The sequence below is a fragment of the Phaeodactylum tricornutum genome, chromosome 30 (assembly GCF_000150955.2).
Source record: "Phaeodactylum tricornutum CCAP 1055/1 chromosome 30, whole genome shotgun sequence".
Lineage (NCBI taxonomy): Eukaryota > Bacillariophyta > Bacillariophyceae > Surirellales > Neidiaceae > Phaeodactylum > Phaeodactylum tricornutum.
The window spans coordinates 186,734-211,036 of record NC_011698.1 but is presented as its reverse complement, the minus strand read 5'-3'; the positions used below and the strand labels follow the sequence as shown (position 1 = coordinate 211,036).

General features: G+C 47.9%; 10 protein-coding genes across 10 annotated transcripts; 5 read left to right on the top strand and 5 right to left on the bottom strand.

The window, feature by feature from the left end:
* The first annotated feature begins 348 nt into the window (after positions 1–348).
* On the top strand, positions 349–994 carry PHATRDRAFT_50494 (predicted protein). The gene has a single exon (XM_002185411.1). It carries the CDS (start codon positions 391–393, stop codon positions 838–840), a length of 450 nt encoding a protein of 149 aa, XP_002185447.1. The 5' UTR covers positions 349–390; the 3' UTR covers positions 841–994.
* Positions 995–2,014: 1,020 nt separating this feature from the next.
* PHATRDRAFT_50493 (predicted protein) lies at positions 2,015–6,091 on the top strand (the record flags this gene model as incomplete). The annotated part of the gene is made up of 1 exon (XM_002185410.1): positions 2,015–6,091. One exon carries the CDS (start codon positions 2,015–2,017, stop codon positions 6,089–6,091), a length of 4,077 nt encoding a protein of 1,358 aa, XP_002185446.1.
* An 82-nt stretch (positions 6,092–6,173) lies between these two features.
* On the bottom strand, positions 6,174–7,544 carry PHATRDRAFT_50492 (predicted protein). Its single transcript, XM_002185363.1, has one exon. It carries the CDS (start codon positions 7,392–7,394, stop codon positions 6,450–6,452), a length of 945 nt encoding a protein of 314 aa, XP_002185399.1. The 5' UTR covers positions 7,395–7,544; the 3' UTR covers positions 6,174–6,449.
* A 1,155-nt stretch (positions 7,545–8,699) lies between these two features.
* On the top strand, positions 8,700–10,817 carry PHATRDRAFT_50491 (predicted protein). The gene is made up of 3 exons (XM_002185409.1): positions 8,700–8,876; positions 9,076–9,527; positions 9,620–10,817. Exons 2-3 carry the CDS (start codon positions 9,171–9,173, stop codon positions 9,944–9,946), a joined length of 684 nt encoding a protein of 227 aa, XP_002185445.1. The 5' UTR covers positions 8,700–8,876; positions 9,076–9,170; the 3' UTR covers positions 9,947–10,817.
* A 359-nt stretch (positions 10,818–11,176) lies between these two features.
* On the bottom strand, positions 11,177–14,094 carry PHATRDRAFT_50489 (predicted protein). The gene is made up of 3 exons (XM_002185362.1): positions 12,343–14,094; positions 11,947–12,272; positions 11,177–11,889 (listed from the first exon to the last, which is right to left on the bottom strand). Exons 1-3 carry the CDS (start codon positions 12,756–12,758, stop codon positions 11,468–11,470), a joined length of 1,164 nt encoding a protein of 387 aa, XP_002185398.1. The 5' UTR covers positions 12,759–14,094; the 3' UTR covers positions 11,177–11,467.
* Positions 14,095–14,778: 684 nt separating this feature from the next.
* Positions 14,779–15,750, top strand: PHATRDRAFT_41450 (predicted protein; the record flags this gene model as incomplete). The annotated part of the gene is made up of 2 exons (XM_002185408.1): positions 14,779–14,995; positions 15,092–15,750. 2 exons carry the CDS (start codon positions 14,779–14,781, stop codon positions 15,748–15,750), a joined length of 876 nt encoding a protein of 291 aa, XP_002185444.1.
* Positions 15,751–15,828: 78 nt separating this feature from the next.
* Positions 15,829–16,126, bottom strand: PHATRDRAFT_31254 (predicted protein; the record flags this gene model as incomplete). Its single annotated transcript, XM_002185361.1, has 1 exon — positions 15,829–16,126. A coding segment is annotated over one exon (159 nt), but the record flags the coding sequence as incomplete, so codon positions are not given.
* Positions 16,127–16,658: 532 nt separating this feature from the next.
* Positions 16,659–17,484, bottom strand: PHATRDRAFT_50486 (predicted protein). The gene has a single exon (XM_002185360.1). The coding sequence runs from the start codon at positions 17,358–17,360 to the stop codon at positions 16,839–16,841; it is 522 nt and encodes a 173-aa protein (XP_002185396.1). The 5' UTR covers positions 17,361–17,484; the 3' UTR covers positions 16,659–16,838.
* A 263-nt stretch (positions 17,485–17,747) lies between these two features.
* On the bottom strand, positions 17,748–20,007 carry PHATRDRAFT_50485 (predicted protein). The gene is made up of 2 exons (XM_002185359.1): positions 18,352–20,007; positions 17,748–18,267 (listed from the first exon to the last, which is right to left on the bottom strand). Exons 1-2 carry the CDS (start codon positions 19,698–19,700, stop codon positions 18,024–18,026), a joined length of 1,593 nt encoding a protein of 530 aa, XP_002185395.1. The 5' UTR covers positions 19,701–20,007; the 3' UTR covers positions 17,748–18,023.
* Positions 20,008–23,074: 3,067 nt separating this feature from the next.
* On the top strand, positions 23,075–23,332 carry PHATRDRAFT_16940 (predicted protein; the record flags this gene model as incomplete). The annotated part of the gene is made up of 1 exon (XM_002185407.1): positions 23,075–23,332. A coding segment is annotated over one exon (258 nt), but the record flags the coding sequence as incomplete, so codon positions are not given.
* Between the last annotated feature and the right edge of the window lie 971 nt (positions 23,333–24,303).

Genomic DNA, 24,303 nt, shown 5'->3' with positions numbered 1-24,303 from the left:
AAATCTCAACAGAACGGTATAATTCGCAATTATTTGTAAGTACAAATTAGATACAGTAGTCACCGTCTAATTCTTCCAATCCTTTGTTAATTACCAAACAGCAAATCGGTTTGATGCGTAAATATAATAAACGGGACACTGGAGCTGCCATAGGGAACTTCGTTCACCGTCTTAAGTAAGCCTACACCAGTATCTTGCTTTTACATCGTAAATAGATGGAAAAATGGATTGGTAGTAATATTTAAGAAGGGGAGTTCACCGCACAGTCTAACGGTAAAAGAAACGTATAAGCGATCGAAGTCGTTGGCGCCCGGCAAAGGATCGGCTTTGCCTTCCTCACAAACCACAAAAGTCGATACATTCCCGGAGCTTCACGTTGACTAGCACAGAATGAAGAGTTCTCTTTCTTTCGGAACCCTGGCGGTCCTCGCCTTGAATCTCTCCGTGGCTGCCAAAGCAGTGCCAAACAGCGACAATCTGGACGCCCTGGAAATCGATCCTAGTCGTCGTCTGAAGTCCTCCAAGTCGTCGAAGTCATCCAAATCCTCCAGTAGCAAGAATACATCTGCTCCTCTCCCGGTTCCTGTGCCAACGACCAATCCTTCGGGCATGCCTTCGACCGTCCCTACCGTGGCGCCACCTACCGACGCTCCCGTACTCGCGACTCCGGCCCCTACCGACGCTCCCGTGCTCGCGACTCCGGCCCCTACCGACGCTCCCGTGCTAACGACTCCGGTACCTACCACCGCCCCCGACCTCGCTACCATCGCCCCCACTTCCAGTAGCAAGAGCAGCAAGAGTAGCAAAAACGGCAAGTCCATGATGAAAAGAGGACGTTGAAAACTCAATTGGGTCCGACTGTTACCTGTTGGATATTGGTGCTATTGGAACGTTTTAGAACCACAATGAACCGTGCGGAGTTCCGGAAGCGCGTCTACTTAAGCCCCTCGAAGTAAATCCTTGGGACTTTAGTAAATTCATTCCTATGACACATACTAGTAAAGAGTTGCTTTGCAACAGCCATCCACGTGCATGTAGGCGCATGCGTGTGTGTAAGTCTAGGTATACTTTAAGTACCAGTACCGAACAGCCCCGACTAGCGAATCAACGTGGGTTGTGATCAGTGACTGGCTACACATCCTGAATAGGTTGACTGACGGCTCGAGGGGTGCCCGACAAGCCGATAGCTCACAAGGTATAGTGACGTTACTGTTACCTACCGGTAGTAACTTTTCCAGTAAGTTCGACCCTCGGGACGGCGTGCGGCGTGAGATGTTGGAAGCCGGGACGCGCCAACCCCACCACCTCCTTCGGCCAGTCCTTTCTACAATCTCCTCGCGCGCGCAGACGCGGGCATGGCGGTAGGGAGGGGTGTGGGTGTGACAATGAGCGTGGTACTGATGGATGCCCGGACGGACACTAACCCTACATATCGGGGAATATCAGGGTAGGATCATCGGCATTACTCGCGTTGCTCGCCTCACACCATTCTCCCCCGTATGTGTCATTGTGGGATAAAAACCGAATATTTTCGACTACTTCCTACCCCGACCAAATCCATCAAGCATATATAGGAACACAACCTTTGTTGTGCTATCTACGATTGACAGAGAAAGAGAGAAATAAAAAAGTAGGTGCGTTGGTAGCGGAGATTGCGCAGTGTCGGGTATGTCGTGACGGATCGACGCGATTGGGTCGCGTCGGGGCTAGGTGCGACGTGGGTGGGTCGGTGTGAGTGGTACGGGACGTGTTTTGCGGCGTGCGTCGGACGCTCCGCGTAAGTCGATCTCCTTCGATTCGTCGTCGTCGCCGCCACTACTACTCCACTCACCCCCCTTCTACACGACCCTATATACCACAATTCCTCTCTCTATTTCACGCTAGTTCTTGTAGAAGCGTGTGTTTACCGTTTCCTGTTGTCGTGCCTTCTCACAGTCCCCATTCGTACTCTTTCTAGAAACTAGAAGATTAGTTCCGGAACGTGTGTGGAACACGGCGTCACCATCAAAAAGGCATGAAATCGGGACACGCAAAGGCCCCTCGTGCCAATCCAGCCTGGCCCGCGGATTCCAACGGCGCAACTGTCGTGAAGTCGACGACGACAACAACGACCAACACCCCTCCTCCATCGGTCACCGAAGGAACGCCCCGGAAGAAGGCAACGACGAATAAGCTCCCCCGCCGGACCGACACGGCCGACGCCCCGACTCCGGCCTCGTCGTCCGCCACCCCAGCGACTCTGGAACCCACCACCAACGGCCACAGCCACCACGGAACTGCGGCAACCAACGCGAACGGAAACAACGCCACCAAACCCAGCCGGAAGCGAAACTCGTCCCTCAGTGGTTCCAAAACCTACCTACAGATCATTCACGAAGCCATCCTCGCTCTCGGTGATCGCACCGGCTCCTCCATTCCGGCCTTGACCAAATGGATCCTTCAAGAATACCCGCAACTCGACGGGCCACAGTTTAAAAATAGAATCCTGCAAGCCGTCAAGTCGGGAACCAAAGCCGAGCGCTTCCAAAAGGTCAAATGCAGTTACAAAATTGCCGCCGTCTTTAAAGAAAAGGAACGCCAAGCCGCCCGCAAGAAAAAGAACGCCGTTGCCGCCGCGGCCGCTGCCGCCGCCAAGAAGAAAAAGAAAGCCGCCACGCCCCCCACCCTCGCACAGACGCAGGCCGCTCACGAACAAAAACTGGCCCAGCTACAGAAATCCTTGTCCCCCGAAGCCCTCGCCCGCAAAAAGGTTGATCTCGCCCGTCAGGAAGAAGCCACGCGACAACGACTCCAAGCCGAAAAGGTTGCCAAAGAACGCGCCGATCGTCTCCGCCGACGGCGCTTTCCCATGGAGGATACCCGCTTGCATCAGGAAGACGCCGAATTGCACGTCAAACCACCGGCGGATGTCTTGGCTCGACCGTATTTGCCCTACTTTTGGTATATGACGACTGATCTACACGATCCATCCCGCCACGGCAAAACATCCTCGCAAATTTTACAAGCGTCCAAAGTAGACGGACTCGACACGGGGAATCACGGTTTGGTGCCGGATTTGTTGGGCGTCTACCACTTTTTTCGAGGGGATGTACAATTTAGGATTCCGGACGAACGGGAGCTCGTGCCCCCATTTTCGCTGGCGCAACTCGTGTTTGCGACGGAACAGATTCTGAACGGTAACGCCAAGCGATCGCGCATCGTTCCACCCTTACTGAGTTCCTTATTTTGCACTTGCTTGCAAATTTTGTGTAGAGCTCCGGAAGACACTGCCGAAAAAACGTCACAAACGCAACTCCAAAAGGACCTGCACCGGTACCTGGCTCCCGCGCTGACTCCGGCGAGCTGGGCCGACGTACTCTACCTGTACATGGACGCCATGGAAAGATTTTACGCGACGGATGCTTCACGAGACCCGAACGTTTTGCCACCGCTGCAGATTGACGTCGAATACTTGTTGGCCGTCCGCGACGACATTGTCGTGCCCATGACACCGGCGACGACCGTAAAGGGCAAAAGTAGTGAAACGAATTTGAATCCTTTGCCCGGCGGTTACTTTGCATATCTGGGGGACCCGCGCGGAATCTTGTTTCGAGCCTTTAGCAAACTGGGTCGACAGGATCCTTGGTTGTTGACGGCGGAAGAATTGATAGTCCTGCTACGGGTTCTGACAGATGATATCCTGGCGTCCCACCCTGCCATTAGCCAAGACGTGGCCGCTCGGGAGGAAGAAATGCTCGCGTTGTCCAAGGCGAAGCGTGCGGCGGATACTAAACTTCGCAAAGTACGGCTGGCCTTTGAAGGCCCCAAGAAACCGGCGACTGCTACTGTGAAAAAGCCGGAAGAAAACAAGGAAGTGACCAAGGACGAAAAGACGTCCGAGACGGAGAATCAGAACGGCAACGAAGACGAGAAAGAAGAAATTCTGTTCAAGCCGACGGCTACGCAGAAGCAATTGGAATCGGCTGTGAAAGCCCAGCAAAAAGCGAGCGAAGCTTACGAAAAGGGTATTCGCAAACTGACGGCACGAACGGAGCCCATAGGTTATGACCGCAATTTCAACGCTATCTATTGCTTTCGACACGATCCTGAGGTCTTGTACGTGGAAGATTTACGACAGCCTTCAACTGTAGCGAACCATTTGCCACTTGACATGCAATTTAAGCGTCGTTCATGGCACTTGATTGAGACTACAGCCTTGTTTGACTCATTTACGGGGAGTCTAGACATTCGAGGAAGAAGAGAGCATGACTTGTACGAAGAACTCGTTGGCCCACAGGGAGCTCAGCAGTCGCTTCGTCGTTTCTTGCATGACAATATGAAAGAGCAAAATGAAGCAGTCGCACGAGTGCGAGAACTGGAATCGCTGAAAAAACGACTGGAGGTGGCTAGAGTCAAGTGCGACGAAGAACAAGGGCGTAGAAGCGGGCGTTTGGCAGGACAGGCGGGAGAAGAGCTGAGCTCTCTCGAGTTCCAAATTGAGATTCTCGAAAGCAGGATTAACGGCACGTCAGCACCAGAGCCGCGTGATTACGAGGAGTTGACAGGTTTGACTCTGCTTCGCAAATTTGATTCAAACAGTGGCATGGGAGCTCGTCGAACCCGTGAGCAGAAACAGCAAACCAAGACCCACAACCTGCCGATTTTACCTTGCAGCAAGATGTGCGGCACCGGCAATATTGACGGTACAGGATTGGTTGGCCTTTTGGTATCGGGACTACTAGAGGTCGAGGAAATTTGCGAAACTCTTGCCCCATGGGAGCGCACAGACACAACGCGAGGCGAGTGGGTAGCTCGTTTGGAGAATGCTGTTCATACATGGAATGCTGTCAGTCCCATGGTCCTTGGTTTAGCGGATGCGCCGCCGATGAAAGTTATTGGCTCACCGGCTCAGTCCAGCCCTCCAAACGGGTCTTCGGGTGTACAACGTAGCGCCAGACGCACATCTCTCGATAGCTTGGAGTCGGCTTCGAAGAAACGCAAGGTTGAGACTCCTCCTCCAACGTCAACGACTTTTCATTCTGCTGCCAATATAGTTTCGATGATTCGCCAACCTCTGATTGATCTTGAAGCCCGTGTAGCGGCCATAACAAATCTAGACGTGGCGAGCAAAGATGCGGATATCGCCGACGATAACTTGTCAACGGATGGGTCAGAAGACGATCAAGCCATCAAGGAAAAACTAGAGCGCGCTTGGAAAAGGCAAATACACCGTCTACGCAATACACTGACCCACCGTTACGGTCAAATTCGTGAATTCTTAGTTGCTGCGATTGCGGCAGCTCGCAAGGCCCATGTGCCAGAAGTAGTAGCCGAGCTCCGGGCGGCTCTCTTACAATATCATCCTGGAGCCGCTTCCGAGTGCAAGTATGCAGCAATCAAGGTCTTGCTCGCACACGGCGATTACGAGCCCGACGAAGACGAGGAAGAAGAAGAGCAATATGACGTCAGGGAGGAAGGAGACGAAGTGGAGATTCCATCGGTGATTTGCGCAGAAGCTGCGATGCTCGCTAGCAGCCTAGATGGGTCCGAGGACGCCACGCGAGCGGATTGGATAGATTCCGTCAAGGCGTGCAAGACAATCTCGCGGTTAGCTTCATTGGTCGGGGCCTTTGTCAAGAATGCGCAAGATAAGATGGGAAAGCTAGAAGACGAACGGGACGACTTGTTGGCGGCTATTAAGACATGGGAGAAGGAGGAAGAACGCCGAGTCAAAAATCGCGGCGGCAAAAAGCCAGTCGGTCGACCCACAAAAGATAGTGTTGGACCCTCGGAAGTGTGGGCCAACGTGCGTTTCTCGGACGAGATTTGTATGGCCAAGGCGGAAAACTGGCCTTGGTGGCCAGCTCGCAAGTGTACGCCAAAGGACGGTTCTTTGGCTCGATCTTTGGCCGGTCTTGATCGCTCTTTGGTTGCGCTTATCGGTGAAATGGGAGGACTCCGGGTGGTTAAAACTGAGAGTATTAAGGCTTTCTCGGGAACGCTGGTGGAGGACGAGGACCTTGGGCAGTACAACAAGAGCGTTCGATCGCAGTTGGATGATTGTATGGCCATGGGTCGTCGTATTGCGCGCGGGATGGAAAAGAAGCGATAGCATCTGTACTAAAGTGAATCATAATCGTTTTCAAATGTTCCGAGTAGAAATTGCTGTGAAAGAGTTGACTAGTCAGCAAAATTTGGTATGCAATCAGAGACTAGTAAAGTTGATTTACTCGCTAGACGAAAAATGGATCAAAACTCGCGACTTGGCCGAGACTGGCACTTGACGCTTGTATATATGCAAGAAATATAGTAGTGAGAGGGTTGTGAACGTGTAGGTTCGTGTGCAGGTTTGCGTGGACGATATGGAGATGAATGGCGTATGCACGGTGGAGGGCGGAAAATGTCTGGCTCCGCAGACACAATCCGAAAAACGGGTTTGGGTCAACAACGCTTGCGCGTGACTTTTGCGTTTACTTGCGACGCTTGCGCTTTTTCTTCTTGGCGGCCTGCACGCAGGATTTGTAGTAGCAACGAATCCGGTCGCGAATGGCCGCGAAGGTAAAGTCTTCAAAGACGTAACCTTCCTCGGCAGCCAAATCCAGCAGGCCTTGCGTGAGACGGTTGTTGTAGCGCTTTTGTTCCGAAGTGTAGTTTAGCTGGGAACTGTACTGCAAATACTGTTGACGATTATCGATCAGGTAGGTTTCCAGTTCGGGGAAATTCTTCCAAGAGAATTTACGCCGTAGCACACCCTTGACGCTCCTTCCGTGTGCGGTGGTGATCCCCACGAGATTCGCGGAAGGCTTGTGGGGAACGACCAAAGGTTCGCTTGCGGAAGTACTCGGGTTTTTAGTAGTGATTCCGTCCAGGGACAGGGTCGAAGCAGTTGTAGTTGTACTTAGAGACTTGATCGGCTTTGGTCCCGTGGGAGAAGGTGGGACGGTATGAATCACGGGACCAGCAAGGAGACGGGGTCGCTGCGAATGTTGTGTTTGCGTTCGTCGTCCTTGATATTCCAGCACATCAACCGAGACGGTACGGCATCGGTGGCGCGCACTTATGCGGGCTTCCCCCGGAACAAATTCTGCTCGATCGGAATCTTCATCGGAGGAGAAAACGGAGCTCTCCGTGTGGGGAGGAACGTTTCCGAACAAGGATGGCTGGTACACCAGAGAATCTTTCTGAACTTCGTCGGTAGCAATCTTGCCAACTTGGAGAAGCAAGAGAGCGGCGGATGCATCCAGCATTCCAGACACGGGCAGCGCACGTTTCCACGATGGCCCCGGATGAGACCGCGACTCCACGGAAAGCGACGTGGTGGAGTTGTCAAACCCGCGATTCGAATCGGAACGTATTCCGTGCGTGCTGTTGCAAGAGATCAATGAAGGACGTGAATGAAACTTGTGAGCAAGCATGGTGAAGTAGTATTCACTTGCCAGTCTCTAGAAAGGAACAAAGGACAAGGATCCAGTCAGAGTCTTGTGTGTTACGGGAGACCGGGGGGGAATCAAAATCCGAGCAAACCGAAAATGATCGTTTTCCTCGTTGATCGCTGGATTCTTCCCAGAGACTGAAGGTTTCTTCTGCGAATCGCAGTTTTCTTGCCGTTATGCGTATGCTGTGCACGAGAGGCTTCACAGGGACACGTGTGAATTTCAGAACAACCAGTAATTTAATACCATATAAAAATAGAATATAAATATATAAATCCACAAGTAGGAGTATAAACCAGTCAGAATGACCGCCTTATCTACCAGTCCCACGTAGAGCTAACGCCGCCATGAATTGCGGCAGCACGAATCTGTTCCGACAATGCCATAAGCCTGGTTGTGTCTTGGCTGCCGAGGTCGGTATCCATACTTCCACTTGCAGATGCGGAACCAGCACGACCCCAACAAGATTCACTTAGGCAAAGGGCCTATCAGGTTACCATGAGAAGTGATGTTTTCGTTTACCATTCTCACCATCAGCATCCTGAGATTTAACGTTGTCGATGACGTATAATTTTTTACTGTGACGTCAGAACACTAACCTTCATGATTTAGATCCATTGGAATGATTTTGGATGACTAAAACTTTCTTTCGACAGCAGTGTCCTTGGGAAATCTGGCGTTTCTCCAATTATCGATACCACGTGGTTGTGGTTTTCTGAGAAAGCTCGTAAGTAAATTCTTCAAGTTGAAGTATAAAAAACCAATTAAATGGTTCATGTTTCTCGTTGAACTAATTATTGGTTTTACTGACATCATTGCACTGGCTATCAAGCGAAAATAGATAATATTTCAAAACACGACTCACATTCCGAGAGCGCGATTCACATGACGGTCGCTGTCAAGGTTGCATTCCAACTCGCCTTTCCGTATGTATTTATTTCCATCCTTCTGTCGCCCTTGTTCTCTCTTCACTGAATGGGCCAATCAGAATGCGTTTCGATGACATCGGCGTTTTCATTAGGGAAGGTTGGTGACATACTCGAGGTAGACACTTGGAGACTCGCATCGGAATGCATCGGAACGGCCAACGTCTCCGTAGAACCTGCGTAGACCGGTACTATACCCCACTGGTCGAGATGCCGATCACGGTCGGCGTCGTTGAAACCAAGCAAGACACGGTAAGAAATAACGGAGGTCGGTGACAACAGTGTTCCAACATTCCAACAACTTTTGCGAAGGATCGAGCACAACGCATGGAAAGAACACGCATCTACAACCCAAATAAGTTTTCTATCCACACTGTCTATATCTGCCTCTCTCTTTGCTTCCCTTCTCAACATGAATCCCAAACTTTGCAAGCGCCTCAATCTCCCGGGCTCTTCCGGAAACCATCAGCCACGTTTACTCAACGACAACTTGGAGCAACAATCGATGCGCCAACGCGAAGGTTTCTCGCAGGCTTCAGTACGTGATTCCGCGGCCCTACTGCTGTCTATCGCCGACATTGCGAAATCCGAGATTCACTCGGATGGATTCTCTTGTCTCTGGGACGATGGTGACAAGCCAAACGGCCTACTACCTTCCTTTCCCACTCTACTTTCGTACCCGTCTCGGCAATCAAACACGAATGAGAACAAACACCTCACCCTGACACCGCGTGCAGAATCACTCCAAGATTATCTTTCCTTGGTATCTTCTTCAACATCGCAACTTTCTTCAGACGAGGTGCCCCCCATTTCTCGAGTCCGCTCAGTTTCTATGGACGCACATGACTGGAAAGATCACGATCGAACCACCTCACCGGTGGTGAGTCCCGCCAGTAAAACGATTCTTCCTACGTTGGTTTCACCTCTCTCCGTACAACGTCGCTTGCCCTTTCGCAAACAGAGCTTGCGACTTTCTAGCAAAGCCAAGAAGGATTGTCTATCGGACGATTCCGATGCTTCAACACAATCGCACGCGTCTTCTCCAAAATGTCGCGCTGTGTCCTTCGCGTCGGATGCCCCGAGCGCCACACCGAGTTCGCGGAAAAAGGCCTTACAAGGACCGACTCCCAAAGGTGTACCGATGAAGAAGATTTTTCGAAAAAAGTTTTCTTGGAAAAACTATCCCGAAGTATGTATTCCCAGAGAACGCCACGCTATGCTTTATTGATACGTGGACAATCGCTCACGACTCAAACCTATTTCTCGCGCTTTCACCTGCAGCTCGAGCAATTCCTCATTGCCAACCGCGAAGAATACTTACGACATTCGGCGTTGAACTACACCGTTCAGCAGAAGCAGTACAACAACCGCCTCACATCCCGACTTTTGGAACTAGCGTCCGAGAACGGCTACGTTTTTGACGAGAGAGAGTTTTCGTTTGTCACGGTCCGAGATCGCATCCGCTGTTACTTTAAAAGCTACGTCCAGTCTGCCAAGAAGCGCGGTATTCTCATGGGCTACGCTGCTCGCAAGGCCGGCTTGTTATCATCGGATGATCTGGAGAGCAACACATCCGGGAGTATTGTGACGCCAGCCACATCTCTTTAAAACAAGAACAGGCAATACGTTTCCTATTCGCTATCTTCTTACGGAGTCTTTCCATCGAGCGGCTCTTGCATTCCTATTTGGACTTTCATACTACACTTCATTCTTTCCATCAGTCTACGTGTTCCTAGACCCTCCCGGTTTTTTCGGGATTCTATACTGTCTGTCTCATTGCTTTCGTATTTTATTGCATGGTGTTATATATTCATATAGTGGCTTTAGTGTTAACGACTAAATATCTTGTCATTTCACGCAACGGCTCTGTCATGCCGTCGCCGATGTAAGGTTCCTGAAGTTGCTGGTCCATCCATTCTCTTGGCCGGCAACTAACATAAACATACAATGCTGCATTTCGACTATTATTTAAGCTACGCCTCTACACATTATCGCGTTTTCCAGGCTGCAATGTTGTTGTAAAGCTTTTTACTTTGAGGATAAAGACTGCGGCCAATGCAACTTCCTGTTTCGGTTGTTAGCTCAAGTATGATGTCGGGTCCGTTGTATCAGTGTCACGCCGTTTGAGGTCGTTGGCAATATCTTTGTACTGAAGACATCCCCGAGGAAGGCTATTCATATGCATCAAATGCTTGGCAAGCTGTGCGCAATACTCGCGATCGTGCACGGGTGTGTCCATGGTGTCGGCGTACAAGTTCTCCTGTAGCAGAATTCCCAGACGAAATTTTGCAGTTGTGAGGTTGAGGAATATTTGTCGCAGCACAAACCGCACTCCAGCTCCACATGCTACCGAGAAGAATGCTTGGAACAGAACAGCTCTCGATCTGCGAGACCAGAAAACATCCATCTCGAGCTCCCGGATACGAGATTATCTTACCTGCATGAGATCGTTTTCGTTCTGAACAGACCAACGACGTGCCAAGTTGATGGCTTTGGTGTGCATGAAGTTCTTACTAGTTGAAATCTGCGACATGTTTTCAGGGATATGGCGACTTGGTATAGTACCGTCTGATTTTTGTGAGACTTACATGTTACTTGGTGATCTTGTGGGATGCGAACACATTAAAACGAACCAGCTTTTAGAACGCGAAACAAGGGAATAGTTTGCCTGTTAGGCTTGACACGCTGTTTCTTTGATAAATTGTGAAGTGACGCCAGCGTTCTAGGAGGAGAATATGTGTCTTCTTCCTGTCACAATGTCAGATGTTGCATGATGGATCCAATCAGAATTGAGATGTATTCACGGTATCTTTTTCGTAATGATGGTATCTTTCACAGTCAATCGTTAATGCATGACAGATTCTTTGCTTTTGCGTCAATGAGTGTCACGTCGAGGGCAGCATGGCATGTGTCGACGTTTCCCGCTCTATAATTAATGTAAGGAGAGGTGTTGATGAGGTTCTCCGTTCTTCCTCATGCTTCATCTCACTTCAATCATCCAACCACATGGATTTCGAATCCGAAAATTCATCGTTCACGCACGAGAGAAGATTCAAAACAAAGATGAATATAATAGATGCTACTCGTACCTCACAATTCATTATATAGAACTGTAAGTGACAATGAGAGTCAACCTACCGACGCATTGTTAATAAAATGGACATAAGACGCAGGCTTTGAGAAGCTGCTGTGTCGAGAGTGTTCTTTATTCGGAGGCTCGCGGCCCTCCACGAGGAATGAAGATAGTGATAAAAAAGAATGCTCCAGCGCATCAACTGGGCACCAGCGACTTTCAGGGTTGATTTGCATCAAGCCTGTCACGAAATCCGCAAAGGTACGCATTTCCACACTGGTGAGCTGGGATGGACCATGCCGCGGAAAAAATCCAGGAAAGTTTCGAATCTTATCGAAAACCATTTCGGTTGTAACATTTCCATGGATTTGTTGCCTTGGAAGGTTCGTTTTGCATTTAGAAGCGTCTAGGACAAAGGGTGACTCGCCTTCAACGAGTTCATACGTCAATACTCCAAGAGCCCATGAGTCGACGTATGCTGCTTGGTATTTACAGTTGCAGGCTAGCATTTCAGGCGGAACGTATTCGGACGTACCGCACAGTGTCGTTTGGTAGCCAGCTTTTTGGAAAGAAACAGCCCATCCGAAATCACACAATTTCACTTGCCGGGGCGAAACCACGACAATATTTTCGGGCTTAATGTCTCGGTGGGCGATTTGACATGCCTGGAGGTGGTCCAGTGCGCAAGCAATTTGCCGGACAAAATGGCTAGAGGCTTTGAGACGGAGTTCTCTGGAATATGGAAAATTCCGAGTGGTATAGTTCAGAAGGTCACCATACGGTGCGTACTCTAAAACCAAAGACACATGCGACAAGCTATCAAAGTATCCCCAAAATGACAAAATATGCTTGTGCTGCAATCTATTGCCATTTGTCAAAAAAACGTGAGGAAAATGTTTCCTTGGGGTTGCCGTTCCACTCGCAAACTTACTGGCTGTGAATGCCAATTTCCCGTTCAAGTAGCTCATGGGAACGGCTTCCGCGGTCTTTCGATTCCATGAGCTTTATTTTTGAGAATTGTTTGATAGCAACAAAGGAGCACTTTTTCGCGTTTATGTGGACAGAACTTTGGCTTCTATCCCTGGAGGGAGCCAATTCTATAGGTCGATGGTACTTGGCCCGATAAATCTTCCCAAAACATCCTTGTCCAATCTTTTTATCCAATGTGAAGTCATGGGAGTTCCAGAAGTTGCTATGCGTAGGTGTAGGGGAAATCATGAAGCGGCTCTTCTTTCGTTTACCCTTGGAAAGTGGTTGTACAGATGCACCCACCTCGAACGACCACAAAGAATAGCGATGGATGCGGAACATTTCAGGGCTCCGGTGGGGATTCTTTGCGATGGCCATTGTGATATCAAAAGGGTTTGTTTAAGAAAATGCAAAATCCTCCATCGACGACAACTCCAATCTCCCTCCAAAGCTGTCGTTCCAATTTTATTTCAACGGCAATGAAGAGGAGTTTGTGCAGGGTTGATCGAAGGAAGCCGAGGTACGGCGCGAACATTTGACGTGAGAACCCGGACAAGTGATTGCTTTTATGGAGCCGGACTCCCATAATAGGATTTGTTGAATCCCGAACCTTTGTCGTCCAGGGCGGCAACTCCGCGTGGAAGAAGCTTACAGTTTCATCGATGTAAGATTTCTTGCCGACAAATTACTATGGAACTCTCCGCGACCATTCCCAATTTCCGCCATCTCGACTGTGAGATCGCCTTCGATCACATGGATAGTGTTTCACCTGAAATCCATCAGCACTTCTAGAAATCCAAACAACGACATTCTCAGATTTACAAGGTTAAGCCTAAGACTAACGATGAAGCCCGTTATTCTCTGTTGTTTTTTGCTGCTCGCTATCTATCCCTTTGCCAGCGCTCAGCGCTTTCTCCGATCTTCGGGTCAATCGGATACAGACTTTCGTGGTGAAATGGCGCTGGATACCAATGAAGCCCTCTCAGGCATGACTCGTGAAATGTTTTTGATGCAGGATGTCGAGTGGGAACTTGAGCCCCCAGTATTGGAAGGAGTCGACCGCAAGCTACAGCGTCACATACAGAAATATCTTGCTAACCCGGTTCAACTTAAACTTCACAAAAAGAAAGGGAAATACGGGATGCGGGCAATCGGAAAGATGAGTGACGGCAAGAAACTTAGAGCGTTCTGGCGTCAAGGATCGGCAGCCGCTCACCAACTGAAAACATCAGAATTTTTGGAAGCATCGTACGATGAAGCGGTGCGTTCTCGGCTTTTTACCGTCGAGTTTGAAATCTTGCTACCCCCGCTCATAAAGGGTAGTAATGCGCTACCGTCTGTTGTCTATCAAATCCCTGTAGAGCCCGGCTCCATGAATGCAAAATCTATGGTTCCACGTGGTGCGGGAAAAGTCAAGGTATATCCAGTCGGTCATGATGCCGGGCCTGCCGTTGATGCTGGAAAGGGAAATGTCGGGATATCTATGCGTGCGGGTCTTGTAGACCCCGGTTGGGCCAAAGGCAGAGCAGTATTTCGTCCCGGGCGATCTCTTGGTCTGCTATGAGTAACTCTGGTTTGTCTCGTTTGTTTTTCAATGCATCTAGCTAACTAACTGGATTGTACAATCCAAAAGAGTCTGGCTTGAAGTGGTAGATGACAAAACTACCTCATTTCTTTATATGTTAACTGTAAATCGCGAACTTGTAGGTGCGGTAATTCCTGAATGGTATATGAAATGAGCTATTTCGCCTGTGCTTGTGTTTGGCTCGAAATATACATAACCTTGCCCAGAGACGCGTGACCGAACTCCACGTGTAATAACAAAGATTCACATCACAGTCAAAAGGAAGTTGTATCACTGGCATCTAGTAGCACATTTCACTTACTGTGAGCAAGCCAGCTCAGAACAAAAGTTCTGTTTTCCGGGTGCAGCGCAGACGTGCACTGGAACCTCGACGAGGTTAAGCCAATCAAAATACTTTATAAATCGGTTCACGTTTTGTTACTCTCTTTCAATTATACCAAATGGGGCTAATCAGCGTCTACACATTTCTGAATCTACAGTGACGACATCCGCGTCATATACTGTAAGGCAACTCGAGCCCCTTTTCAGAGCTCGTCTCATATTTTATTTTCGGTCGCATCTTCACAAGTGTATCTTGAGTCGACTCTGCTTCTTTGCAGGTGCAGTTGCCCCGAGGGGTTGACGTGAATCCCGTCCTTAGCCTTTATTTCAACATTGTCAAGCGCGCTTACTCTACAAACCACACGAATATCACCATCAACATTGTGACCTGTCTGTTTTGTTGCCAGACAAAATCAAACTTTCCCCTTTGAATTGCTACCAGTCTACGTAGAATTGTACACAAAAAACCTCTTAGCCCTCGAATCCATCACCATGGACTCCGCCGCCAAGCAAACACCTCAGAGCGCTTCCGGGCAAGCCACAACTTCTGAACCGCCTCAACGCAATGACAATTCCAATCCTCAGCAAGGAACTGGACGCCCTGTTCCAACTGGTGAAGCAACTCTCAATCTTTCTCGTCCATCTATGAAGATCCCACCAACAAAAAAGGATTCTCGAAAACTCTTTGTGGGTGGTCTTCCTTCCGACGGTAAGTCAATTTCATTTAAACTCAGTTTTTCCAATATTGACTGTATTCTTACGTTGTATCCTATGAACTTTTTATTACCTTGGGCTCTTCCATTAGTTACGGACGAAGAATTTCGCACCTTCTTTGAACAGTTTGGGGAACTCATCGATAGCATTGTCATGTTTGATCGCGAGACTCACCGCTCTCGTGGCTTCGGCTTCGTCACATTTGAGGATCCCGAAGTGTCTTCTCGCCTGTTGATAATGGGTAGTGAGGATGAAACGGGAAAGGACCTTGGATCTCGTACAGGCCGGCTACAGATGCGAGACAAAGTGGTGGAGATTAAATCGGCGGAGCCCAAAGATTCGACGAGCCGCCGCTTTGTATCTCGTTCCGGGAGTCGCCAGAAAGCCTTTTGCATGCCAAACTCGATTCACGCACCTCTCGCTGTTGATCCGTCTGTGATGCACTTTGCCACTGGACCGTCTGACAATCCCTACACCGCTTATCACGTGGGCTATTATGGGCACTACCCCTACATGGCTCCTGTTTCCTACCCGGGGTACGAAGGCTGCACGCATCCATATGCGTATGCTGCTGACATGCCAGATACCTATTATATGCCATATATGCAGATGACTCCGGTCCCTTACTTACCCACTTCCTCTCACAACCTCTCGGGTGTGCAGTCCACCACTCCTCGCATTCAGATTCAGGAGGGCGAGGTGATGTGCGCAACTGATCCGCAGGCCGTTGATCTCACTGCGTCTAATTAAAGAAGGTTTATTACTCTTTCACCAAAATACCTCTCGCGAAAACTGCACGAATGTTCGTGAACACTGATCTAACAGTAAACGGCAGTCAACTATTTTAAATCACATTTTATATCCAAGCATAGACTTCTTGGCAATTAAGAGTTTCCATACAATCAACCATTACCGATAGCTTCGTAATACAGCGCGTGTTTCCTGCCACCACCTATATATGCATCTGCTAATCAATACAAATAATGAGAATAGCGTGGATCACACCAGGAAAGTAGCCCAAAATTGTCAAAACAATGTTGATGAACAACTGAATTCCGCATCCACACTTCCAAAAAACACCCAGAGGAGGCAGCAGAATCGACAGGACCGTACTGCAGACAGTGGTAGCCTTGCTATCATCATGTGTTGCTGTAGACATGCTGGATGGGATGCTTGACAAGGACGCTTCAAATTCGGAACCACGGCTAACGTATGCTCTCGAGAGACGGAAAGAAAGGACTAGCTTTTTTGTGGTGTAATATTTGATTCTTCTCGGAAATAAAACCCAAGGCTTTGGCTCGGTTTCGAATTCAGTCGACTTCGAAAGACTCAAATCGAAGAAGGGGCCATTTGCCGCATGTCTCTTTCCCTGATGTGAACGAGTCTTACATTAAACCAGTTCTCATTCTCTCATTTGAACACTTTTCGTGATGTACCGCCTTCAACCTTCAGCCTTAATGTTGTATGCATTATATTCCGAATTCGTCGTGGTGGCTCCGTCTTTATTTTGACTCACTGTGAATCGACAGTGAAATCGGTAGCGTTTTTATAAGTAGTGAAAACTTTATGGATTGACACACCCCTACCACGACAAGATACAGACATGGACTGCCAATTCTTTCGCACAATATACTGCATATATCAACACTAACAACCAAGAAAGCACTCCACCGCATTCATTTTTCTATTTACAGGAATGAAACAACGGAATGATCGCGAAGGCTGCTATTCATGTACCGCATGAAAAAATAGTGGATAGAGCACGATCTTTTAAAGGATCTCTATTATAACAAAAGCATACGTCTATCTTTGTACATTTTTAACCCTTGTTGTCTCGTCTATGCGTGCATCCCCACGGCGATCATACTGCCCGACGCGGAAGCTATTCCACGAAACAGGTTCTCACTCGATATCTTCCGTCGGAATTTTCTTTTCATAGACTGAAAGGCAGATTCGACTTTTTCACCAGTTTTGCTTTGCTTGTTGGATGCTTCACGTTGCTTCTTTATACGCTGAACTTCCTTTTCCGAAGAGGCAATTTCTTCTTCATCAATGCCGAATACATTGTGGAGCATGTTCTTTCGAGTGATCGAAGACATACGTAAGTAGACTTTCCGAGACGGACGGGTGGCCTCATACTCGTTGATATCAACAGGTTCCCGTACATTGTACTCCCATCCTAAACTCACGGGTGGTCCCACTTTAACGTCCGGATGATCTCCGACTATGCGATTGTATTCGCGAATTTCAATCGCACCAAATTGTACAGTTTTTATCGGCGTCTTTTCAAGGGCAGGTAGTGATTCCGTGCTCTCGCTTGCCTTGAGCAGCTCTACATCTTGTCTTTCTCGCGGACTCATTGTAGTAGTGAGAAGAATATGGTTCTTCACTGCCTGTGGGGAAATGTTGTGGATCTGACAGTCAATGACCTGACTGACGCAATTTGTGAAATGCGTAAGGAGCAGACTGAGGAAAAACTCGTGGCGGCAAATTTTGTGTGCCTGAGTTGGCAGAAAGCCACGCGCTGTGTACGACGAACATCCAAGAAGCATCTTGTGTTTTTTCCTGTTCCCAACGGTTTCCTCGCTGTTCTTTCTCACGATTCCATGGGTGCGTTTGGCAAACTTTCCGGGTTCGATACAGTCCGATTCGTGAGAAGGGAATTTACCTGCGCTAACATGAATGTAAATCTTATTTCAGAACACAACAATTTTCGCGTTACCAGGTTAGTACGCTAACCTTAGCTTCCTAGCATAAGTTTAAAAGTTATGTTGAACCCTGCATGTCTATACAGACCGCTGCAGTACTCAACTGCCTTACAGTAAATCACATAGCGGAATACCTACGTTTTGGCCAAGAACGGACATAACTTGACCCGTGCAACTTTGTTTTCCAACAGAGCACTCCAATTTTGGTTTAACGCTTGCTTTCGGTTCGGCACTGCAAGCCAAAACTGTGACGCGGGGTTCAAGGCAGGAACTTGGAATGGACTGTCCGGTATAGAAAACTCAAGTCGCATTGCTTTATACATTGGAATCCTTGTGATCGAAACTTTTCAAGATAGCTTTGTTTGCTGTACGTTGGGAACGTGTGTACGTAAAGGATAGGAAACCAGCGAGGCACAACACGATGCCCGCAGCTCCCAAAATTGAAATGGGGACGCCGAAAAAAATGCTAGTGGACAAAATAGCAAACATGCGGCGCATGCAACCAAGTCCTGAATAGTGTAAAACCGTAAGGTTGCTCAAAACATAACATGCTGCAAGGCTAAAATGAAAATGAAAACCAGAAAGCGCGCATGAGCTTACGTCACGACGTACATAATCCCCTCCATTACAGATGCAAACTTACTTGTAGGCAACAAATGCACCCGCATTGACTGCCGCCAACCCAACGTACTGCAACACAATTTCTCTCGGCGTTTGCCAAAGAGCGTCAAACACAAATCCTGCGTACAGGAGCATTGTGGGGAACAGCAAACTCAAGGCTCCAGTCTGTTGTAACCGACACAACAAATTCGCATCGTCCAGCTGGTCTCCCGTGCTTGTATGCCTGCGGTACAATTTCTGATTCATGGCCCGAAAGGCGAAACACAAATTGGCTGTGACCACAGTAATGGCGGTGCGGATGGACAGGTACAAAGCTTCTTGCGCTTCGGCAGCACTGTCATCGTCAGTCTCGTCTACGGACAGCTCCGAACTAGAAAGTGGATCCTCGCCAGTAGTGTTGGAGCTTGTGGCATTTCCTATTGTAGAAAGCAGGACACCGATTATGAGTACCATTAAGGAAATCGCTTCCGGCCGTTTGACCTGATCAATTTTCCAAATCAAGGCAACAGCCGTAGTAGTAATGGGGTCGCTCGCTTTGATTGTCTCCACGAATGAAGCAGCTGATGAAGAGAATGCGGTGTTCGAAGCCAAGAAGTCCAATGCGTTGAACAGTCCAATCAGAAAAAATTCCGTATTTTCCACATTCCACGGTGAGTTATTGGGGCTGTGAAATTTAGAAATATGCGTCTGGATTCGGTCCTCCACGGCAGAGTGATTTTGATCGGCTCCCAGCTCAACAATCGAGTGTTCCTCGGTACCCGTCGCATCCAGAGTCGATGCTCCCGTACCAGATGGAGCATCAGGTGCTATGGTGGCGCGACAATAGTTTTCCCATGGCAGCGGCTGAAGGTTCTGTTGCAAACCCAACACGACTCGTAGCAATGTTGATGCTGCAGTCAGTTGTTGGAATGTCAACAACAGAGGAGGAACCTTCCAACTCGTTAAAAGGAGTTTTGTGGTTACGATCGCCACAACGCCCAAGCCGAACCAGGCACTTATCGTCAGCAGGAGAAACCACCCGCTAGGTCCACCCTTTCCAGATATTGGGTTCTGAAGGATTCCGGCAGTAAGTCGAGTACATCTGCTTTGAATATTGTAAAGGATTGGACCTGGAAAGGAAAGGATTCTACCGAATCCTTGGCTCCGGCGTGTCGCTGCTATTGACGGCGTTGAGGGTGATACACTAGTCGGTGTTGGCATGATTGGAGTGCTGCAAGTAGCCCCGCAACTCTCATGGTCAGTTCCACCTCCCGAGTGCAATGGTGGGCTTGCCATACTGGTGTTGCTACTCGAAAGCAGGCGGTTCCGCAACAGGAAATCTTCCTCTCCGTCCCCAATAGCATCAGCTGTTAATACGTTGTCAGAATCCATTGACGAGATGCTCAATGCATTTGCAGCCGGAAACTCCGGCCTTCCAACAGTCGAAGGGTTCAGAAATGTGACCGTTCTTTCCAAGAAATATACGGTTGTCAGGAAAGTTGAACCGCGCTAGGGAACGGACTAGCACAAGGAACGGTGCTGTGCGGAACAGTTTTCTGCCGTAGCAACTCTCACTACTCAATGAACCACAAAGAGGTAGAGCGAAGCAGTTTTGTAAATATAAGCTGCTGACGAAATATGTTTCCTGCTTCCCCCGGAGAAGTCAGGAGGTGCATGCAGTGAACACTCACTGCCAGCTACCACCAACAGTGAAACATTAAACAGCGACGAACACCCGTCCCGTATTCCACAGACACCCAAACGCAACCAACACGGAGTCGAGTCGGTGACCGCCGAAGAAGACTATACTGGTACCCTATCTGGGAAACACACGAACTGCATGCCCTGCGTCCATCACTGTCACTGCCTCTGTCTATTCACTCTCTGTTGGACGAGGCTAAGACTCAAATTTGAAAATCCAATTTTTAAAAGAGAAAACTCACAAATCCAGGATTGTTATTACTTTACAGTTCTTGACTTTCTGCGGGTCAATTGTAGATACTATTTGGTTCTTTTTACAGCTATTTTCCTTATAGAAGTACCGGTACTATATGTATACAAAAGGATCATTGCTGTCCACGATCCTATCAAAAACGATTTACATAGGAACTAGCTTGATTACATTGAACTTTCTCAAGCATATCTCCTTGATGTCATTTCCGCTCAAAACACACTTTTTTAAATAAAAAAAGCATATCAGATATGACCTTGAATGTGAGTACTCTCAAAACTTAACACTAGAAAACCACTCGCGAACCACATTTTATACGAGGCAATCTTACTTTTGGCCGAATTATTTATTTTGCGGCCTCATCAAAGCCGGATTACATGAGCAGACCGCTTTATTTGCGGAATCCCGCAAATAACCGCAAATAGCTTGTTTGCGGTGAATTTGAAACCTTAAATGCGGTTATTTGCGGAACCCTAGGAATAACCCTAAATTACCCTAGGTTTCTCGATGTTTACTGCGTTTTTGACTGTACCTTTATTCCTGAATGAGGGCCAAAAAAAAGGGCCTTGATCATTGTATTACTAACAAAGTAAAATGCCTTCAAGGGGGAAAAAGTCTGTGAGATCTTGTTGAGTGCTGTCTTTCTATTAGTTTATGACCAAAAAGTCAGACTCCACTGTCGCTTTGTTTGGAAATGTTGAGGCCAGCCCACCACAAAATTTCTGAACAAGTGGGAACCGTCCATGTGTCGCTGCCCAACTGTCTGAAAAGTTGTGCTTCCGAATGCTGAAGCAGAGCAATACCTCTTGAAATATTGGCTCTTCTCGATATGCTCGAAGAAAAGTGCTGAACTCCTGGCTGAGCTGGTCAATTTCTTCGTCCGTAAATTTCCGTTGCAGTCGGGCTCAATGCCTCTGAATGTTTTTGACAAATGTTCTCATGTTGGTTGCTGCTAGCTTATATGGAAGTATAGGTGGTAACTTTGTATCAAATGTTTCATTGCCACTACTAACAACTGCAATATGATGGCAATACTCAGGCAAGGACATTGGTGTTGAACAAAGCACAAAAAGTCTTTCAAAGATCACACTAGCTATGTTGTCATGTCAAATACAGTAGTAGGATTGTAGGCCACTTTGGGTTCGAGTTATATTTTTTGTACTGGCTCTACGTGGATGAAGCTAAGTTGCAGTTAGCTTAGTACTTTAGTATGCGGTGATTTTAAAACCTTATTTGCGGTTATTTGCGGAAATCAGGCCAAAATACCGCAAATAAAGCGGTCTGTACATGAGTGAATTTCCTATTTTAAAATATTACATACGAGGATTTTACTAGGAGCAACCAACTATTCATCAGGTCAGCAACGATATGACTTTGCTACGCAAATCATATCAAATGACCCATAGTATGCACTCCGTCTTAAATTGAAAAAGTTAAGGCTATATTGAACAAATTCTTCATGAAATACACATAGACAAAATATCAACAGCGTATTTTTTTTCATTTTGGTCATGGTCATCTATGTCCACATTAGTCATTGTGACTGTATTTACGTACTTGCCCTCCGTCAATTGCATGATCAAACGATCGTAATTTTCTCTAGACCAAATGACCCGTTCAGAAGTTCGAACTTTTTAGGCGCTTTGCTCCCTCCAAATCCCTTATCTACGATTTTCGATGAAAATCTCCTGGACCCCTTCGGCTCTCACATAGTTGTTCTCTGCCGTTTCATTCTTGCTGGGGAAGACGATAAGTTTGCTAATCCCTCTGGCTTGTTTGTATAGACCCTTCCCAATCCTGTAGGTTCGCACATACCGTACAAAGAAAAAATGGCTCCTCAAGGGTACGCAACGAGCATGGCGGATGAAATAGGGCGGCGGGCCTGGAAAACGGCATCCCGCGCCGCCAAGCATATGTCCAAACACTCTAAAATCGTCAACCCAGCCATGGAAAAGTGCATTCCACGATTCGAAAAACAAGAAGTTGTTTTGGGGGAGATGCTGGGATCAGGAGGCTTTAATGATGTCTATGAAGTCAAGCGGATCGACCTGGTTCAGGATCTATGCGCCTCACCGAATGCGAAGAAGATTGCTTCACCCCTGCAACAGGAGCATAGGTCCTTTGTATCCGATAACTGCTTTCGGGCCTCGTCGCAGAACTGCCGATACGCTGTCAAATTTTTATCTGTTGAGACCATAGAAGATCCCAATCGGTTCTGCACAGGAGCTGCTGATTTGGTAGTAGTAAGTGGAAAGCAGTGTTTTCAAAGGCTCCCGACTTCGCGGCAGTAGCAACTTAATTCTTTTCCTCCTCTCTCGAATTCAGGAAGCTAAGTTTTTAGCGTCGCTATCTCACCCCAATATAATCCGATTACGAGGTATGGCGGCGGCTGGCACGTCAGGTTTCGCTACAATGCAAGAACGTGGTTACTTTCTGTTGCTGGATCGACTGCAATGTACATTGGAGCATAAAATCGATCATTGGCGAAATTTTGAAAAAGCGCTTTCGCAAGACAGCTCCAAAAAGAAGCGTGGATTCCTGGCTGAACGCCTCCATGTAGCTTTTGATGTTGCAGCTGCCCTTTCTTACCTGCACAACAATTACATCATCTACAGAGACCTCAAACCGGACAACATTGGCTTTGACATTAGAGGTATGTATGCGCTCGAAAGCACAAAATTCTCTTCAATAAAATCATCTGGCTCATCTATAGAAACCTTCCATTGTTTTTCACAAAGGCGATGTCAAGATTTTTGATTTTGGACTGGCAAAAGAGTTGGACCCAACTCTTCAGCATGGATGTACCGAGTTCTACGAGCTGTCTGGCAATACAGGATCACTGCGATATATGTCCCCAGAAGTCGCCCGAAGTGAGCCTTACAATCTTACAGCGGACGTGTATTCGTTTGGACTCCTTTTATGGCAGGTTTGTTCACTGGATCTTCCCTACGATGGTATGAACCGACAAGATCATTCCGAGCTAGTGGTGCATGGCAATGAGCGACCGCAATTAGATTCGAGTTGGAGCACTCCCTTGCGAATATTGATGAAGCGAGCTTGGGAGCCAGATCCAGCGGTTAGACCCTCAATGGATTCAATATACAAGATTCTAAAGCGTGAGATCTGTGCTCTACGAGATGGGGACGATTCTGGATTAGAACACTTTAGCCGTCGCTCGACCTTCGTCCTTAATCGCGACTCTGGAGCTAATCCAGCAGTTGATGGACTTGAGGCAGGAGATTCGAGCAAGTCTCCAAAAGGCAGAGGCGCTCGCCGTGGAATGCCAGGGAAAGGTCGATCTGTCAAGAGCCTCCTTGGGCAGGTCAGTCAAAGCAGCCTGATATCACCAAATAGCCAGAGAAATGATTCTTCCGGGCATTTGGTTGCCGCGATATGAAAGGAGGGAGCCTCTGCAAAATGAGGCAAGCACCTTTGTTGTGGTATTGATAGAGAGACGCGTTTTGTTTTCGGTCTAGCATTAAACATTTTATTGCAACTTATAGTTATGTAGGTTAGCAACTTTTGTATTTTACTCCAAGATCTACCTGTTTCCAGTGTTGTCTTCAAGAAGAGTTCACATGACCAGCGACATAGATAACTGGAGCTATCTACAGAAGTGCGCACGATATCTCATCGAAGGAGCTAGCTAAAAGTCTTTCAAAGTAAGGTTGACATGTAAGTGCAATCACTGTATAATTGCACTTTTCAACGAGGAAGTTTTGACAGGACCACCACTAGTGAGCATGCGGTAGCTTTCTGTCTCGCTTTGGTAAATGACTTCGCCAAGTTCATTAAGGGCAAAGCACGCCTTCACCCGGTCGAATGCCTTCAACGCGCCCTTACTTTTCATCATTGTGTCAGGTTCACTAGGCTCCTTTCCCTCGAAGTAGATAAGCTCGCCATTTGGGACTGAGTCTGGGATTCGCAGTAGCTCGACATTTTCTTCCTCGCCTTCATTCCCATCTGACGCGGACAAAAGCATCGCCGTACTTTCTATGCCCCGCATTTTGGCAGGTTTCAAATTCGCAACGACTGCAACCCTGC

Excerpts from the sequence above, each read along its gene's own strand:
- PHATRDRAFT_50491 (XM_002185409.1), top strand. The coding sequence starts at position 9,171 with ATGGACGCACATGACTGGAAAGATCACGATCGAACCACCTCACCGGTG. Across the intron at positions 9,528-9,619 it reads CTTGGAAAAACTATCCCGAA|CTCGAGCAATTCCTCATTGC; the intron begins GTATGTATTCCC and ends TTTCACCTGCAG.
- PHATRDRAFT_50485 (XM_002185359.1), bottom strand. The coding sequence starts at position 19,700 with ATGGATTCTGACAACGTATTAACAGCTGATGCTATTGGGGACGGAGAG. Across the intron at positions 18,268-18,351 it reads GGTGCATTTGTTGCCTACAA|CCTTGCAGCATGTTATGTTT; the intron begins GTAAGTTTGCAT and ends TTTTCATTTTAG.
- PHATRDRAFT_50492 (XM_002185363.1), bottom strand. The coding sequence starts at position 7,394 with ATGCTTGCTCACAAGTTTCATTCACGTCCTTCATTGATCTCTTGCAAC.
- PHATRDRAFT_50489 (XM_002185362.1), bottom strand. The coding sequence starts at position 12,758 with ATGGCCATCGCAAAGAATCCCCACCGGAGCCCTGAAATGTTCCGCATC. Across the intron at positions 12,273-12,342 it reads GAAATTGGCATTCACAGCCA|ATTGCAGCACAAGCATATTT; the intron begins GTAAGTTTGCGA and ends AAATGGCAATAG. Across the intron at positions 11,890-11,946 it reads CTACCAAACGACACTGTGCG|CATACGTCGACTCATGGGCT; the intron begins GTACGTCCGAAT and ends AATACCAAGCAG.
- PHATRDRAFT_50494 (XM_002185411.1), top strand. The coding sequence starts at position 391 with ATGAAGAGTTCTCTTTCTTTCGGAACCCTGGCGGTCCTCGCCTTGAAT.
- PHATRDRAFT_50486 (XM_002185360.1), bottom strand. The coding sequence starts at position 17,360 with ATGAGTCCGCGAGAAAGACAAGATGTAGAGCTGCTCAAGGCAAGCGAG.